General features: G+C 41.3%; 5 protein-coding genes across 5 annotated transcripts; 4 read left to right on the forward strand and 1 right to left on the reverse strand.

Moving 5' to 3' along the window:
- Positions 1-2,261: 2,261 nt before the first annotated feature.
- Positions 2,262-3,722, forward strand: EAF02_009216 (uncharacterized protein; the record flags this gene model as incomplete). Its single annotated transcript, XM_038905264.1, has 3 exons — positions 2,262-2,363; positions 2,490-3,474; positions 3,532-3,722. 3 exons carry the CDS (start codon positions 2,262-2,264, stop codon positions 3,720-3,722), a joined length of 1,278 nt encoding a protein of 425 aa, XP_038755161.1.
- Positions 3,723-4,906: 1,184 nt separating this feature from the next.
- Positions 4,907-5,944, forward strand: EAF02_009217 (uncharacterized protein; the record flags this gene model as incomplete). The annotated part of the gene is made up of 5 exons (XM_038905265.1): positions 4,907-5,038; positions 5,123-5,320; positions 5,381-5,639; positions 5,694-5,822; positions 5,877-5,944. The coding sequence occupies 5 exons, from the start codon at positions 4,907-4,909 to the stop codon at positions 5,942-5,944; spliced, it is 786 nt and encodes a 261-aa protein (XP_038755162.1).
- An 835-nt stretch (positions 5,945-6,779) lies between these two features.
- EAF02_009218 (uncharacterized protein) lies at positions 6,780-7,764 on the forward strand (the record flags this gene model as incomplete). Its single annotated transcript, XM_038905266.1, has 5 exons — positions 6,780-6,791; positions 6,865-6,905; positions 6,982-7,130; positions 7,207-7,605; positions 7,670-7,764. The coding sequence occupies 5 exons, from the start codon at positions 6,780-6,782 to the stop codon at positions 7,762-7,764; spliced, it is 696 nt and encodes a 231-aa protein (XP_038755163.1).
- A 766-nt stretch (positions 7,765-8,530) lies between these two features.
- On the reverse strand, positions 8,531-9,100 carry EAF02_009219 (uncharacterized protein; the record flags this gene model as incomplete). Its single annotated transcript, XM_038905267.1, has 1 exon — positions 8,531-9,100. The coding sequence occupies one exon, from the start codon at positions 9,098-9,100 to the stop codon at positions 8,531-8,533; it is 570 nt and encodes a 189-aa protein (XP_038755164.1).
- A 1,837-nt stretch (positions 9,101-10,937) lies between these two features.
- EAF02_009220 (uncharacterized protein) lies at positions 10,938-13,458 on the forward strand. The gene is made up of 5 exons (XM_038905268.1): positions 10,938-11,905; positions 11,980-12,378; positions 12,441-12,527; positions 12,579-12,996; positions 13,046-13,458. The coding sequence occupies exons 1-5, from the start codon at positions 11,637-11,639 to the stop codon at positions 13,385-13,387; spliced, it is 1,515 nt and encodes a 504-aa protein (XP_038755165.1). The 5' UTR covers positions 10,938-11,636; the 3' UTR covers positions 13,388-13,458.
- Positions 13,459-18,817: the final 5,359 nt, after the last annotated feature.

Genomic DNA, 18,817 nt, shown 5'->3' on the forward strand with positions numbered 1-18,817 from the left:
AACACCATAGAGTCCTTCATTATGGTTGAAGTTCCTTTTACTACTTAAAGCACCAAGCCCATCTATCAATGTGTTTTGCTCCAGTGCCGTCAGCCTCTACCTCCCACCTGAGCGCGTACTTGGTTCCTATCCTGCACCTGCCATTTGGCAGGTCTACCAGGCTCTATATTCCGAAAAGTAGCTTAAGTTCCGGTTCCTCTCTATGATGCCCGAAGTACTTTTGTTATGGAGATTATTGCAGGTCAAAGCCAATGTAAATATCCTTCGAGGGCATACCGTTCGAGGTCCAGCAGATTAATCGATGATGTGAACAGAGAATGTCGAGGATAGAGGTGGCAGAGCCTAAGGATTCAGAGTCTAGAGACACGGAGGTAAGATCTCGGTATGAAACGCGCTTGTGTGAAATCTTTGAGGGCACCAGTCATAAATATCTAGCAATCTATGCTTCGGAGGCTTAATTCGGGGTATTTGTATGGGTTATGGGGGAAAACATTCGTAACAGCTTAGATCTTGAGGGATAGAGGGTACATTTCGAAGCGTTTGTACAGTGTGCAATTGCAGGTGATAGCAATTAGAGCGCATACATTTCAAGACGTAGAGGGTTTGATTCGTAGTGTTTGTATAATGCTGCGAATTATGGTGGTCGTCGTAGGGGCATGGATCTCGAGGCATAGAGGTTGATCGCGTTGTGCCTATACAAAGAAGACTGGGGATCAGATTAGTTTTAGTTGCAGAATGTAGATCATAAAGGAGAAAGTAACATTCTTTGAAAAATTGGGGCATACTATCAAGGAAAGCATAGAGAATGCTCACGGAGAAATCAGGAGAAGGAAATGGAGCGCATCGGTCGGTCTTTCATAACCGCTCAACTCAACTAGCCTGATAACCGACAACCGGCGACGAAACGATGGCTGTATAGCAGAAATACAACTCTCTTTGCCGTGCGCTGTTTACTGTTGTGTGGTTTGTCTGCCGATGGGATTCCTTGTGGTCTTCGGCATTGAAGGATAAAGACACGACTAAACTTGCTAATGTAGGTGAACAATCCATGGGCTTTCCGCACTCTGTGCTGCTTTTTCTTAGGAGACCTGCTAATGTCGCAATTGCTGGAAGTAGGATCGGGATCGAAGCATATTGTGCTGTAGTAAACAGAGAACGGAGACGGCCCCATGACAACAATGGAGGGCACGAGCTATGGAGTATATCTGCATAGAAGGAAAATCGAGGCGCTGGGTAACAATAGGCGGGAATGAAGAGACCCAGAGGCTAGGTTGCAGTAGGAACAGAAGGGTAGAGCCAAAAGAATGGGTTGGAGTCGATGGGAAGGGTTACGATTGTGCCACACGAGGCTGCGAAAGCAAATTGAGCGCTCGCAATGCGCGAGGCAGATGATGATGAAGCAGAGAGGAGTCGAGGAAAGCTCGCCAATATAGAGAGGTGGGTAATCAATCCTTTGTTGGCGCGGTACAAGTGGGTATGAAGGAGAATTTGGGCTGTGATTGAGAATAGGTGGACGGCCCTACGGCAATACAAACAAGATATGCAAGAATCCTAGCAAGGAACTCTTAAGCAGCGCAGCAGATGTAATCACAATGGATAGGTTTCTAGCAGATAGCAGATAGAAGAACAGGAAGACTCTACGTTAGGAAGGGATCCCAAGAAGCCTGAAGGGAGGGCGATGAGTGATTGACAAGCAAAATTGATACATTTCTATTGTAACTACATCTATACACGCATCAAACACACGTTAATCAAGCTCAAAATGATCTGTAAACCTCCAATATTGTACTCATTTAGGCCCTATCTATCTACACCTCTCTACAGATCCTCATCGGGTCTACTTCCGGCCTTCCTCCGCAGTATTGCCGGAGTTTACAAGGACGATGGAGGTACCTGAATGGAGGAGGAAGCGAATTTAGCCTTATCATGTGATGCTGTGCTTTGCCTCGCCTTGATCGATATATAAGTTCTGCGCGCACGATCTTGTTTCCAAGAACTTCCTTTCCACAACATCCCATTTGCATCCATCAACTGATGGACTGCCTGTATCATACCACTACTTTGTCTTTACTATAACATACTGGCCTTCTTTTAGTTACTTCAGTCGTGCTGTACACTCGATAAGCTTCTTGCGCCCAAGTTCCTTGCGTCGAATTCAGACTTCCTCCGCACAATATCAAACGGCAAAGCTTCGTTTCTACCAGACTTTTCAAACAATCATACGTTACGAATCTCCCTGGGATACGACAATCGTCATTATAATGACTTCCCGCACTCAGTTCGCACTTATTGAGGCGGAGATGAATAGGAGACATCACCGCCCCGGCGTCGCCAGCCGTAGTCACTTTCTTTGCATTGACGCCGTAAGTTGTATCTCATCCCCCATGACCTCTTCAAGTCGTGCTTCAGAGCGCCGCTCTACATGACTAATATCGTGACTACCAATTCATCATTCTTCTATTGTGGTAGATGCTGACTCTGCTTGATAGATGGTAACCCGACACAAGTCAATCTTGAAATTAGAGGATGAGTTCAACCCTGCCAAGGCCGTCGCAAATGTTCCAACAAAAGCATCATCTGCTTCCTCCTCTAAAGCATCGACAACACCTTTCGTCGCAGAGCTATCTCTTCCAGATCACCTTGCGTTGGCCGGCTTGCTGCTTGACAAACGCTCTAAAAATGGTCTTCGTCAGTACCACAGAGCTCAAGTTTATCTCAGCACTGCTCGAAAAATCCAAGCGCACCTCACAACAACCTTGAACCAAGAGGTCGGTGTTGGAAGCAAGAACACATATGAGAAGATGATTGAGGCAAGACTTGATGATGCGGAGAGGGTGGCAAGACGAATCATTTCTCTAGAAGAGTTGGTACGAGAGGATGAAGCATGTGTACCATTGCTTGACATCATACATGCTTGTGAAGAGATTCGAAGCTGGCTGCTCAATCGGAAGACTGCTTTGACGAATGAAGTCGGCGACATGGAAGTTGATGCTGATGCTAGCACACCATGCAATAACCACAAGGACCCTGCATACTGGAAAGGTTGCGTATCAAATTACACTGAGCCATCAAATGTTTCGGCGACTACAGATACCACAGATTTGGTCGACGGAGACGATAACGACAGCGATGCTAGTACAATCAAAGGCGTCGACGATAAGGCGATCAAATGGAAGCTCAACAATGACTTCTACAAAACAGCTTTGGCTTCTGGTCCAGAACAAACGCTAGAGTATGAAGAATTTTATGAAATCGCTGCTTTGGCAGAGAAAGACCCCGAAGCTATACTCCATAATGTTAGCGTGGAACTTGGTACAAACCCCATCACAACCAGCCAGGCCAAGATCCTTTACGCATTTGTATTCTATCTCCAACGTGACAGAGTAGGTATTGCGAATATGATGAACGAGTACCTTGATAGTCTGGATTCGAAGATAGACCCGGGCGACGAGGAGTTGTCAAAGTTGAAGAACGGTAAGTCAAACCGTTCAATAAATTATGGTTATAATAGATACTGATATATGGGTTTAGCGTTGAGGACAATGGATATCAGAGTCATTGGCGAAGCCATTGCACCTGGTACATCCTCTAGTACCTCCTCTGCATCGTTTCCGACCACCCCTTCTACCCTTTCCGCCAGCACAAGCTCAATTGATGCTGAAGGCGGCTCTCGAAAGAAGAGAAAGTTCGCTGACGACGATGAAGAAGATGAGATACTTTGATGGCTAGTTTGGTTTGTATGGCGGACAGAATCTCCACTCTGATTGATAGCTAGGTTCGTTTCATGCATGGGATACAGGACATGAGTGGCGGGGACATGTAGGCAGGAAAGCCCTTAATAGCAGATGAACGTATGAATAATACAGCCACTATAAAATGATTTCAAAAACTTCCTGCGTTTTATGACCTCAAGTGATGAGTATATTGTGCTGGCTCAAGATCACCAAGTGTTTACTCATGCACTCCTGTCCAGGCTACAACTTGTATTGAGCAAAAGAGTCTCTGTTGACACGAAAATACTCCACAATGGCTTTGTGTCAGTAGCATAATAGCATTGTATGTATGAATATATTCTAAGCTTTCACCCAATTAGCATTGGTGAGTGCCGACAAGCCTGGATGTATAGACTATATGCCCAGAATTCAGAATTTACAAACAGGAACAGACACATCTAGTCATCAAACATATATATGTTGATTAATTCATTTTACACAAGGTCCGCAGCTTTGAGACAATCTTGTTGCCAGACATTACGATGTAGAGAACTTCACACAGCATAAATCTGGTGGAGATCAAGAATTGAAAGGTTAAAGCAAGTCGAGGAAAGGTTGAGTGATGTTCGGGCCGACAGTTAATCCATAAGGCTAAGTCTAGATCCCGTGCATCATAATCAAGTACAGTGTCTATCTAAATGACTAATACTTTACATATACATAGTTTTGTCCATCTACTTATTTGTCAGGTATCTTTTTTATGTCTATTTCCTTACCTAGGTACCTTTTAGATATCAGTTGAACCATATTGTACTGTGTGTGGAAAGAGTGTAAAATTTTCATATTCACTTATTTGTTCACACAATGGCTTACCATACCGTATTCAATCAAAAACAATCATCTTGTTGGTTTTACCCATGACAGATTTTAAGATTTGAACCGTAGTAAAATGACACTAACCCACTAAATCGCTCAGCCACACTGGTTTGTTTTGATTTCGGGCTCACCCACCTCTACTTAAGGATTTTTGCCTGACAACTCAGATTTTTGACCCCTCCATTCTCCCACTTCTACTACCCACCCCAAAAGTACCTTCCAACCATAACGCTTCTCAAGTAAAGCTGCATTAAAAAAATACACCTGCGGATTTTATTCTACATTTTCTTCAAAATATCCAAATAAGTCGATTCATCATGGCTGAACCAGCACACCAAGAGATCAACACCAGCAATGAGCCCAAACTCGTTGAGTCTGAGACTAAGCTCGCCACCGAGCCAGCAGCTTTAAAGGAGGAGTCAGCCAAGGAAACTCCAGCTGAGGGTTCTGTATGTCGATAATTCCCTTTTTTATATTGTTTTCTGGAAGTTTCGTCGGTGTCATTACACTTTGCTAACCATAATCATGTTCAGACCTTGACCGAACAGGCTACAGCCGCCGCATCTACCGCCGCCGCGACTGTCACTTCTGCTGCTACTGGTATCACTGATAATGTTTTCTCGATGTTCGGTGGTGGAGCCAAGAAGGAGAAGAAAGAGGATGAGGACCGAGGAGATAACTCAGGATCTGCCAAGGCACAAAAGGCCGCCGCTGCTGAGGAGAACCCAGAGGTATTGTTGGACAATATGCACACACACACACACACAAGAAGAGAACTGATCATATCGTAGGATGAGGCCCCAGAATCCGAGGATGTTCACTTCGAGCCAGTTATTCGTTTGACCGAGAAAGTCGATGTTAAGACCAACGAGGAACTCGAGGAACAAACCTTCAAGATGCGCGCTAAGCTCTTCAAGTTCGTCAAGGATACTCAAGAGTGGAAGGAGCGTGGTACTGGTGATGTCCGATTCTTGAAGCACAAGGAGAACGGAAAGACCAGATTGGTTATGAGACGAGACAAGACTTTGAAGGTCTGCGCCAACCACTATGGTATGTTTGCGGCATTGAACAGTATTATATAGAACTTGGGCTAACGGTTAAAAGTTGTTCCTGACATGAAGTTGTCTCCAAACGTTGGTAGTGATAGAAGTTGGGTCTGGAATGCCGCAGCAGATGTTAGTGAGGGCGAGCCAGAGGCACAAACTTTGGCTATCCGTTTTGCCAACTCCGAGAGTAAGCATCTATGCCGCAGATACAAATATTATATGGAAGCTGACATTTACCTAGACGCAAACCTTTTCAAGGAGGCTTTCATCAAGGCTCAACAAGAGAACGAAGTTTTCTTCAAGGCCTAAACGATAGATTGGTCCTCGTATTTACTTCAACTTTCCAAAACGACTCCTCAATCGACACAGCATAATCCAGCACAGCACGTTTCCTGAAGGAATGAATTTATGATCACATTTGCATTAAACCGCATTTCTTCCATACCCCGTTAACCATTTACGCGCACGTTGTCGAAAACCTCTTTTGTAAACATCGACAAATCGATACCTAGACATTCTGGTGGTCAGGTTTTCCCCAAAGATTGTATCATGATGATGATGACGATGATGGAGGATAGGAAGGTTCGATTAGTACTCAATTTTGAGACTATGGCATGTAGTTAGACTAAAAATACCAGTCCTTCATTCATCCCCAAAGCACTTACTGCTTTGTATATATTTTGAGATGTGAACATTGAGACTTGTATGTATTATGGACCTTTTTTGACTGGATTTGTTCGAAGCAGATGTAGAATAGACAAATGTATACCTAGCTAGGTAGGTACTGTGTTCGTTCTTTCGACTCTTGAGGAGAATGTCTTATTTTGAGTGAATAAGCTTCGAGGTTTATTTCATCAAGAGAACAAACAAAGCTGAAGTCAACTAGTACTCAAAATCTTAACAAAACTCACTCAAATCTTCGACGATTTGGATATTGATTCTCTTCCAAATCCCTAGAATTGATAAATTCCTTCTCCAGGTACACGTGATTCTCTATTCTCAATAGTCTTGAGCTTGAACTAGCAAGGGTATCAGTACCCCACTCAAATTACGATCAGCCAACTGCAGGCGCGTCGCAATTGAGAACGACATCATCAAGAATTCGAAAATCCGACAAAGCTTATACCATCAAAATACCGTCAAGATGGTGGCAGAAGTGAGTAATTTGAAAATGCTCAGCTTTCAGTTCTCCAATAGCACTTGGAACGTAATTACTAACTGCGGCGCAGATTAAAAGAATGATCAAGCTCGTCACAGAGCAGCGCAACATGTAGGTCGCGATCTAGCTTTCAATTTACCAATCTTATACTGGATCTTGAGAATACATGCTGAAACTCACCCCACAGAGATAAACCAGCGCTTCAAGAAGGGTTTCCAATGAAATCATGGAACATCGAAATCTTTATGTTAGATGAAAGTGGAAACGAGAGGCCTGCGACCTGCTTTACAAAGGCAGTTTACAATCTACATCCTACCTTTCCAAATCCAACCCAAAGTAAGTTTACGAGCTACAAATTTTTCTTGCACGCGAAGCTTGTCAAGTTCTCGATTTAACGTTTGCCACCACACAGCTTTTACTGAGGCTCCTTTCCGCTGTGAGAATGAGGGATGGGGAGAATTTGACATGACGATCGATTTATTCACTACTCCAACGGGAGGCAAGCATAGCATTGCACACGATCTCAACTTTGCCAAGAGCCGCTATGAAGCTAAACATCCAATTACATTCAAAAACCCAAGTCGAGAGCTGATTAATTCATTGAGAGAGACCGGGCCAGTTCCAGGAGACGAAAATGGAGCCATTAGAAAGAAGGACGCCGATGGAAAGAAGAGGAAGAGGACTGGCCAGGTAGATATGGAGAAGTTGGCAGAAGGATTGGTCAAATTGCAGGAGGATGACCTCTTGCATGTGGTGCAAATGATTCATGATAATAAGAGCGAGGAAACATATACGAAGAATGATGTTGAGAGTAAGTTCGAGTCGAGGCGCTATTAATGAAAGCTAAGAGGGTAATGCTAACGCAAATAATGCAGTGGGAGAGTTCCATGTCGATTTGTATACATTACCAGACTCATTAGTGAAGATGCTTTGGGATTTCGTCCAGACCACGCAAGGAAAAGGTTACTAGATAGGAGATGATATTTCAACGAATATGGAGAAAGCTAGCGATAATACACACATTTGGGAGGAAAGCAATATACTAGGTAGGTATTGAAATTGGATCATGGATGGTTGATGGATGCATTCAATTATGGCAGCTACTTCGAAAAGCGTTTTTCACAGACATTTTACTCAAGCAAAGGGGGGACTCATCATTCACAAGTCCAACTTCCACGGCGTTCCAATTTTCATTATCGGGCATAGGATGGCATTTCGATTGCTTCATTTTTTAGTTACTTTTTCTCGTCTTCATTGAAGGAAGGCGGTAGGGCGTGAGCGGGTGGGCGTATTCCGTCAGGTCCATCTTGCAGAAGATCGCGTTACATGACTTGCTCTTGGTCAATATTTTTCTACGAAGCACAGTGACCGGGACGGTGGATCTGATCAGATCATGGTGGTTCACGGGATACATAACTGACAAAATTGAATGAATGGATGAACGAATGGATGGATGGTAGGAGGAAATTGAATAGGAATGGAATGGAATCTTTATAAAACACTGGTATATTTCGTTGTGATTTTGTGGTATTCATACGTGAATACGTGATTCTATCCATGTATTTCTCTTATCAATGCTGCAGACCAGCGGGACTACCTAGGTAGGTAGATTGGCTAACTAATAATAGCCGGGTATCATTCCAAATCCAAACGCCATTTTCCCCATATGCTCCTCTAAAATGCTTTATCAAATGACTCCCATAATATTCCTTCAAGATACCCAAGTCTATATCTTCTTACTCGTCATCTCCGAAACTCAACTTTATCTTTTTACCCTTCTTCGCCGCAGCTTTAGGTTTTGACTTTGATGTGGCTGTAGCTCCAATTTTACCACTTTCGCTCTTCTTCTGAGTCCCCGTATCTTTTTTACTCGAGGATTTATCATCACTTTTCTCCTCTTCCTCTCCCATCTCAATTTCCTCCTCCTCCAACCCTCCAATAACCTTCCCAACCTTCCTCTTCTTACTCCCTCCTATCCCTACCGCCATCTTCGCACTCTCTTTCTTTTCCATCTCATCTCCCTCTCCCCTCTCACCCTCATTTTCCTTCACCCCCCCTTCTTCTTCTCCTTTCCGTTCCTTCTCCCGTCTCTCCCACTCCTCTTTACTCCACGTCTCGCCGCTCACCTCGTCGAAAACCACGGGCTCGCTTTCCCGCTCCGCGTCTTCGTCTATGGGTTTGCGCGGACGCGAAATGGTGAATTCGTGGCGCCCGTCGGAGGTGGAAGCGTGGTTGGATTGGAGACGTTGGAGGAAGGGGGGGAGGGTGCTGTCGTAGGAGAGGTTTTTGGAGGTTATTTTTGACATGGTGGGGGTGGATTGGTGTGGTGGGTGAGGTTTGATGTTTGATGGTGGATTTTGACTAACTTGTTGGATGGGGTATTGTTTTTGATTTTGATATCAGTATCGATATGTGACGGGAGACCCCAGACAGATCCGAAGCTTTAAAAAATTGTACGGCGGGGTGGAGATAGCTTTGGTGCTGTTTTTATACGGTACGGATGTCGAGATTGAAGTTGGAGTTGGGGTTGAAGGATGATTGATTGTATTAGTAAGAAGGTATAACGATTGGCCAATGGGGATAGGTAACATTTTTTCCGTAGTTGGGATGGAAAAGGAGAACTGGCTTTTCTTTAGGATGGATGACTGGATTGGGATGGGATTGAAAATCTCCGATTTGATGTGTGTGGCTTTTGGGGTGGACGATGTATCTATCATGTACGCTATGGGAAAAGAAGGGGGTTCTAGAATGATTTTATGTTATGCGCTTGGGACGTATTGTATATCTTGTATGTATGTGATATGTATAAGTACGAAGCTACCTCGTGTCTATGAAGCTCACAACTGAGTCAAACATATCGATATCAATGATGGATCCATGCCTAAGGTTATCAAGAATCTTCCCACCAAGATATCCTTATAACGTGGTTTAACACCGAGTGCACATATCACCGAGTGCACCACGAATTTTACATACAAAATACGTCTGTGCGTAACCGTGCACTTTCTTTATTTAATAATATAATTTTTCAACATTTTGAAATTGTAACATTTAATTATATAAATATTATAATGTTTAATTATTTATCAAAAATTTGAATTAATATAGTAGTTATTATAGAGATAGTTTTGTTGTAACGAAAAGCGTGACAATTTCCACTTTTTAATAGAAGATAACAGATATCTTATATAAAAACTTAATATTTTTATAAAAGATCTTTTCTTATTAACAAATCTTTTTGCTTTTTTAAAATATTGATTAATTATTAAAATACAAATATTAGGAAAAGGCTAATTTTGGTGTATTTTGAAGTGGTGCATTCGGTGATATGGTGCACTCGGTGTTAAACCACGTTAGAGATAGTTTTCTTGTAACGAAAATCGTGACAATTTCTACTTTTTATAGAATATAACAGATATTTTTATATAAAAACTTAATATTTTTATAAAAGATCTTTTCTTATTAATAAATCTTTTTTGCTTTTTAAAAAATATTGATTAATTATTAAAATATAAATATTAGGAAAAGGCTAATTTTGGTGTATTTTGAAGTGGTGCATTCGGTGATATGGTGTACTCGGTGTTAAACCACGTTATTCATTTATCCGTTATTGATTATGTCAAAACTTCCATATGAGGATACCGACGTACAGTTATCGAAATGGGGTTTGGATAAGAGGCAATAATTGGGATTACTTTTTCTAGTCGTAATTCATTTTGCTCTGTGATTGCTTGTGAGCTGCTATTGGGATGCATGTACGAAGTATTATTGACTACCTACTTAACTATCTAGTAATAGAAGTCAACCTTTCCATGATACCATATCAGTAAGATTGAAGTGACCTACCTACCTACCTATCCTATCGTCCAGTCTTCGGGATTCAATTCCATCCGTTTTGTTAGTATTGTTAAGTAGTTCCTGTCAATCTTGTCAATCTTGTCAGTCTCGTCTCGTTTCGTATAGAACATCTGAATATCAAATATCCAATATCCAACACCCAACATCTTCTACTATCATTTCTCTCCCTCGCTCATCCATCCCAGGACTTTCCTCTCCACTTTTTACCTACAATTCCTCCAACCTTAACCTAAAACAATAATCCCACACCTACGGCACATCTACTGGCACACCTACACCTACTCCCACACCCACATACCCCACACACCACACACCACACACCACACACCACACACCAAAATCTGAACACTTCTCTGGCCTAACAAACCCTTCCAGAAATACTCCATACCCGCAAATAACCACAGTCCACCTCATCTCACTTCCCTTTTCTCTAAATCCCCCAAGTCGTTCTAGCCCATCCACATCCATTGATTGATTGATTGATTGATTGATTGCATTGCAACACACGACAGACAGTCAGTCAGTCAGTCAATTCACAATAACGAATTCCTCTGGAAATTTGCATGTCATAATATTTTCAAGTTTCTTCTCGCCATCAACAGAACAGATTTATTTCTTTTATGTTGACGGCAGAAACTCCTCAAAATAATCATAGACACGTTGAGGTTATCGCAAAAGTGTTTCTTCTATCTTCGAGGACACCCAAGGTCCAAGTCGCTCGTTATTAGAAAAAGTATCATCGCTTTTTATGAGAAAGGAATAGCGACTCTGCCAAAGGAATTCCCCCTTGGAATCATTTCGATTCGAGATTCCATTATACACTCTATTCCAATTACTTTTTGTAATATTATCAATTAATCCAGATACGGCACACACTGGGTAGTGTCCTCTTCTTTTAACGGCCTGGGGTCGACATAAATTCCCCCTATCTATCTCGAAATTTTGTCTACGAACGGATCCTCAACTATCTCAACCACAACCACCATGAGTTTCGTTCAGAGGGTGATGAAGCGCATGCCTTCATCAACACAATTACCATTGGATGATGTGAAGGAGAAGCCAAAAACCACATCTAGATTGGCGTTTTTCAGGCGGCCGCTTCGATTAAAGGGCAATTCCAGCATTTCGATACCACTCGGCGTAGTTCTATTATTTCCATGTATTGTCGTTGTATTGATTTTGGTGCTTTTTGTTCGCCATCCTAAATCGGGTGTGGGAATTTTAATGCCAGCTGGAGCACCACCAGCTATCAGGTATGTTTTGGGATCAATCAATCTTTCTTCTCTCTCGAAAGACCACGGTCACTAACCTTTTTGTGTGATTGTAGGAGGATCAGTGAACAACATGATAAGGTCTTCGTGACGGGATGCGCGGAGCCCGATACCAGTCAACCAAGAGCCAATGCAGCATTCGTTGTGCTAGCAAGAAATAAGGAATTGGAGGGAGTCATTCAATCAGTGAAATCAATCGAAAGGCATTTCAATCGATGGTATCATTACCCCTACGTTTTCCTCAACGATCAAGAATTCAACTCGACATTCAAGGAAGTTATTCAAAACTATACCAGTGCGCCATGTGAATTTGGAACCATCGACCCTAAGCATTGGGGATTCCCAGAATGGATTGATCCCAAGGTTGCCAAAGAGGGTATTGCAAAACAAGGTGATGCTGCAATTATGTATGGTGGTATGGAAAGTTACCATTCCATGTGCAGATTTTATTCAGGGTATGCCCACGAACCACAATTATGAGCTTGAGGGAAATGAGGAAATACTGACAAGCGACTAGATTCTTTTACAAACATGAGCTTCTGGCTAAATATGAGTGGTACTGGCGACTGGAACCAGAAATTAAGTATTTCTGTGATATTACATAGTATGTCTTACTTTCATGGAGCACCTATAGATCAAGCTAACAAATTTATAGTGATCCTTTCCTTAAGATGATCGACTCGAATAAGACTTATGGTTTCACTATTGCCGTTAAGGAATTGAAGGAAACGGTTCCAAATATCTTCCGTTACGCATCTGCATATAAACGAGTCAATAACATTACATCTCAAGGTCTATGGGAAATGTTCGTCGAGCCTCCTCCTGAGGAGCCCAAAGAGGTCCCTGAAGATGATCCAGCTTATAAAAGACCATTACCTGAGGAAATTCTTCGAGGCGATCCATCTCGCGCATCTTTGCCAGAAATTGATCCAGAAGCTATGGAAGGAGAAAAGTACAACATGTGTCATTTCTGGTCGAATTTCGAAATTGCTAGACTTAGTTGGTTCAGAAGTAAGGAATATGAAGACTTCTTCCAAATGATGGATCGCAGTGGTGGATTTTGGATGGAGAGAGTAAGTTAATATCTTGAAGGTTTCCAGTATTAGACTAACAATAAATCAGTGGGGTGATGCACCCATCCATTCTTTAGCCGCTGGTGCTCTCCTCGCCCCTCGCGATATTCATTACTTTCGTGATTTTGGCTATAGACATACAACTATTCAACATTGCCCAGCAAACGCACCCGCACGTCAAAGAGCGCGCGAACCTTATCTTGAAAAGACAACATTAGACGAGAAGAAACGAAAGGAAGAAGATGAATACTGGGACAATTGGGATCCAGTCAAGGAAAATGGAGTTGGATGTAGATGTAGATGCGACACGGATATTGTGGATGTAGAAGGCAAACAAGGAAGTTGTTTGGCAGAATGGGTAGATGTTGCAGGAGGTTGGGCTAGTCCTTGAGAAGATTAATCGAGGGGTGAACGATAGGATAGGATGTATTGAGGAAACCATGTCATGTCATGAATGATATTGGAAGGGGGGGGGAAGGGAAGGGATAGGGTTTTTAGAGAACCCTATTTTGGGGATGGAAATGGAAATGGATGGAGAGTGATGATAAGAGGAATCGAATGATGGATGGCTGGATGGCTGGATGGATGGATGGATGGATGGATGGATGGGATGGGGAATTGGAATGGGAAAGAAATGGGATTGTAAAGGATGTGATGTTGCATATTATCTTTTTTTTTAAACTGTTCATTATTCATGATGAGAAACACAAAAATGATTCCTCCTGGTCTGATTTTGTTTTTGTGGTTGTGATTTGGGGGGTGTGTATCTTGGGTAGATGGGTGATTTGTAAGATGTAATATGTGAGGATTCTCGGATTTGAGATTTTAGATTTTGAATTTTTCTTAGGATGGGGAAGAATAATGGGGATGAATTGGAATAATGTTAGAATGTGTTATGTTGTATTGTATTGTATTGTTCATGGAATTATAATTGATTGAATGAGTAAGTAAATAAATAGTAATTGTAGGATTGTGGATTTTGGGAAATGGAAATAAGATAGGTGGGTGGGTAGATGGGTGGATGGATCGATAGATATATATATAAAGAGATAGATAAGTTAATAAATAGAATAAATAGATAAATAAATAGATGAATATATAAAGAGATATATAAAGAGATAAATAAATAGGTAGATTGAAAGTTAAAGTAGAGGTTTGGTTTAGGGGTGAGAGATGAAGGGAGAGGGGAATAGAGGGTGAGAGATGAAGGGAGAGGGAGGGGAAGATGGGGGAGATGGGGGAAGAGTTAGAGGAAAGGGTGAGAGTGGTGGGAGTGAGAGGGTATGGGGAGAGGGAGGAGATGGGGGATGGGAAGAGGGGAGAGGGAGAGGAGATGGGGATGGAAGAGAAGGGAAAGGAGGGGAGTGAAGAGGAAAGTAGATTTATAGGTAGATTTAAATAATTGTAGTTATGGTGATTATGAGATGAGAGTAGTGGAGTGGTGAAGTGAAGTGATGGAGTGATGGAGTGATGGATGATGGAGTGTTGGAGTGTTGGTGATGGTGATGGTGATGATATGTATAAGAGTTTGAATTGAGTTGGATTAAGCTGAGTTCTTGATTTTTTTCATTTTTATAATTAGATTGAATTGAGTTAATTCGATTTCAGGTGAGAGAGTTGTTAGAATTTAGAAGGAAATATTTAGAGTTTGAGGTTTTTAGTTTGGGATTGTGAGTCGAATGAAGGTTCTCGGATAGTTTTTAAGAGGGGGGTGAGAGGATGATGGATGATGGGAAGGGAAGGGAAAGAGAGGGGAGGGGAGAGAATGGTATATACATAATTCAACAAATAAAAGAGGGGAGGGGGAGGGCGATTTAGCGAAGAGTGAGAAGCGAACCTAACGAGATACTGAGTATTTTTGAGAGGTGTAGGGGGATAGGGAGTAAGTGTTATAAATGATGAATAATAGATAATAAATAGAAGTGAATAAGAAAGTAAGTAAATAAGTAAATAGAACATAAATAATAATAAGCTAAAGAAGGGAAATAAATCCAATTTTGTATACAGATAGATGACTAGCTCGACCGGACAATAGAACGAAAAGCATCACCAAATCCCCAACACTATGCTCAATCATTTACTATATAGTTAACTACATATGGACCTGGAAGTTAGATTGTAAATATAAAGTTGGGATGGTATTCGGGATCTGCTGCTTTGGAGGATTGAGATGGTGATGTGGTGGGAGTTTGGAGTTTGAAGTTTGGAGTTTGGGGTTGAGGAGCTTTTTTTTGTGTATTTGATTAGTTTTGGTTGTCTTTTATCGAGATTAAAGATTGAAAATTCGAGAATTAGTTAGGGAGTTTGTACATGTGCGGAGAGAATACAGTGGTTATATTTATTACTCAACCGGGCTTGGGAAGTTTCAATATATATATATATAACTGCAATTAGATAAGGAGATGGATGCATTTTAGATTGCGAATTTAAGAGATGGTTGGGACTTGCTTTGATGCTGGAGGATTTAAATTTGATGATATTTGGGGTTAGAAAGGGGTGGGGTGGTAAGGTATGGATGGCGTAGAAATGTATAGATGTGTGGATGAGTTTTTGCAATAGAAGAGAGATTGGTATGTGGTTATTTTGATTGCAATTAGTTCTTTGGAGGGATGGAGATGGATTTTTTTGTGAAATTGAAGAAATGCGATGAATGGATGTATGCTGAACGATGAGTCGAAGACAGGATCTCAATAGTTCCGAGTCATTACTATAATCCAAAACTTCTAGACATCCCAGAAGTTGAATTTTATCAAAGATTCGATATAATAAGTTTGATTGTTTTATCGTATTACTCCCGAAATCCATTTTCCTCTTCCAGAAATGTAATCCGTTCATTCTGAACCGGCTAGGTTTCTTTTCAAGTTTCTCCCCGTCTCCGCTAAGACTTTAAGATCCGAACTCGCTTCCGGCAAACTCGATCCATCGTTTGTAGAATGATTTGATCAAATATTAAGAGCTAGTACCCAGTCCGTGACCGTTGGTTTGATCCTGACGATTTTTGAGTGAAGGAGATGGTTGTGATACCAGAAATCCCATTCTACTAAGTTTGGAATTACACCCTGGTGCTAAACAAGAGAATCATCCGGGCTACTCACAAACCTCAAATGCAGACCCGAGAAGTGTTGAAGTGAGAAGAGTTCTGATTATCAAGATTATCTTCTGGCGTTGGGATATGTATTAATCTATCATTTGCTGAATTTGCTACGTTAAGCATACGATGCTCCGAGTACAGATATATAATACTTACAAGGCTTTTACTGGATAGATTCGATATACAGGAGGAATAGAAGGTAATGAGCGGAAACTAGTAAGTCCATTACAACCCTCCGATTTCCTACAAAATCAAGAAAATAAAAACAAAGATAATTGACATCTGTGCATGGTATTATTGATGTGAGCCCTGATTACTATTAAATCATCATGAAAGAAGTAGAAATTCCACATAAATAAACCTTCAACTCGCATCTTCCCAATTCAAATGAAAGTTACATCTGGTTCAATATATTTGATGTTGTTACCGATTATATCCACAAGCGAATCCTCGCCTCATTTCATTCGCTCGCTGACATGGCTGTGATTCCCTGGTTTTATTTTTGAGCCTCGAAATATGATACCATACCCTAATCGTATTTTCCGTTGTTCACTAAGAGACATTTTGAAGAGGAAAACATAGTGGATAATTAGATTCCATCATCTTAATTTTCTCTCATCCTTGTGCGGTCTCGGAAATTGGTTGAAAAGTTTGATATGTGTGAATAAAGAAGATGTTCGAAAATAGGAATCATTTCCATGATTCTGATATTAATTTCAGGAAAGTATTACCCACATCATCAGAGTGCGGGATTGAAGCCCAAGAAGACATTATGAAGCCTGTTTGAGATAAATCATGGATGTATTCGGGGCTACTTTGTACACATTTCCGACGATTCGGGTGGGTTTATCGGAGTAATTGAACGTCATATATACATGATCTTCTCAAAAAGGTAAAATGTAGAAGTGGCAGATTTGTTGAATACCTGGATCAACCTAAATGAATCTTCTGACTATAGAGCGAAGTTATTCTCGAACTCTTTCAAAGTCACAACTTTATTTTGATCTTCTAATATAAACAAGACCTCAGTTCCCTTGACCAATAAGATAGATATTGTCAAACACCAGTTCGCTATCTGATAACTAATTACGGGCTTGCCAGGGCGGGCCTTATAATATCCGATTGAAGAAATGCAACATTTCAGAATATTCCTTGATTCGAGTGCTCATTGGGAAATATCAGGAACGGCTTCGAAAGCTAGTTGTAACTACTGGAATTAGTTTCGTTTCTTTTCTACTCTTTACATTACTTCACTTTGAGACCTCTCAACATGCACCTGCTAATGCAGTTTAATCAGTAGATTATATGATATCGTAGATGTGCAACACTCAAGTATCTCATCTTCCAAAGTTCCTAGTGAACGATTCCGTAGAACTAATTAGAGCTATAAATCCCGAGATAGCTCTGGGTTGCTTCCCGAGATGAGATCGAATGATGTCGATTAAGGAGATCCACGAGAAGGTAGAATGTTACGGAAATATAAAACTAGTTTGTACAAGTCTCAAGATATATCACTAGCGATGACTTTCTCTCGCCTAGAGTCCACAGTCTTCAAACTTTCAACCCATACCTTGTAGACTTTCTTTTACAAATGTTTCCCGTCAGACTGATATCTAGTTAACCAATCGATCATCCCCGTACCTGAGATATAAATCTAGCTCCCAACAGGAAAACAACCAAAAGAGATCATTACACAGTATCCGTAACACTCTTAGAAACACAGCAATATCTTCCAGCTAATCATTTTCCAAGCAGGGGAAGAGGAAGAAACATCTACTTATAACTGATAAACCTCCTCGCTTAACAACTACGTTCGAATTTTATTTACATGACATAATCCTGTAGATGTGAATCCATTCAGATCACTGAAAATCGGTTCAGAAAGGTTCAGAAATCTGTCCGTCTACCTACTCAGCTGTACAGATAATCCTCCCTCCCGTTATCACTCCTCAAAAACCCACAACCAACAATCACCAACATACCAATATATAAACATACCACCACAACAATATAAAACCCAACTCCAAGGTTCCTCTATAAATCAATACTCCCACAATCTATATACCCTACACACATTCTACCTTCAATTTCTCCCCAAAAAATGTGCGCTTAAAATATACTAATCATATAAATCTATATTAATCCAGTCTCATCTAATCTAATATAATCTACTAGCATCTTAAGCAAAACAACCCCTCTTTTGCTTAGCTATCTATCAAAATCCCGCCTTCAAATACCCATCCACTTTCCATTTCCATCTCTTCCCAACCCTCCATACATCTATTTCACACATCTATTTCACACATCTATTTCACACATCTATTTTCACACATCACTACTCCTTCCTCCACCCTCTTCCCTTTTCTCAAGAATACAAGATCTATCCTGAAACTCATCCAGACAAACAATCACATTGTTAGTAATTTGAAAATAGTCAGATTAGATTTCAACTCACGATGCTGAGTATATCGATAGATATCAGTATACTATGCTCGCCTCACCCCCCCCCCCCCCCCCCCCTTAAGTCTCTCTCTGAATCATTACGGTTCAGCTTCTCTTCCACTGCCTCGTCTCTCCCTTTCCTCACCCCATCTCACCCCATAGCACACGATCCTAACACCATCTCACCCCATCTCACCCCATCTCACCCCATCTCACCCCATCTCACCCCATCTCACCCCATCTCACCCCATCTCACCCCATCTCACCCCATCTCACCCATCTCACCCC

This window comes from Botrytis sinoallii, assembly GCF_014898435.1.
Source record: "Botrytis sinoallii strain Bc 23 chromosome Unknown BSIN_018, whole genome shotgun sequence".
NCBI classification, from domain to species: Eukaryota; Fungi; Ascomycota; class Leotiomycetes; order Helotiales; family Sclerotiniaceae; genus Botrytis; species Botrytis sinoallii.

Bases quoted from the DNA above. Each gene is read 5' to 3' on its own strand.
- EAF02_009220 (XM_038905268.1), top strand. From the start codon at position 11,637: ATGAGTTTCGTTCAGAGGGTGATGAAGCGCATGCCTTCATCAACACAA. The intron at 12,528-12,578 runs GTATGTCTTACT...ACAAATTTATAG, and splicing joins TATTTCTGTGATATTACATA to TGATCCTTTCCTTAAGATGA. The intron at 12,997-13,045 runs GTAAGTTAATAT...ACAATAAATCAG, and splicing joins GTGGATTTTGGATGGAGAGA to TGGGGTGATGCACCCATCCA.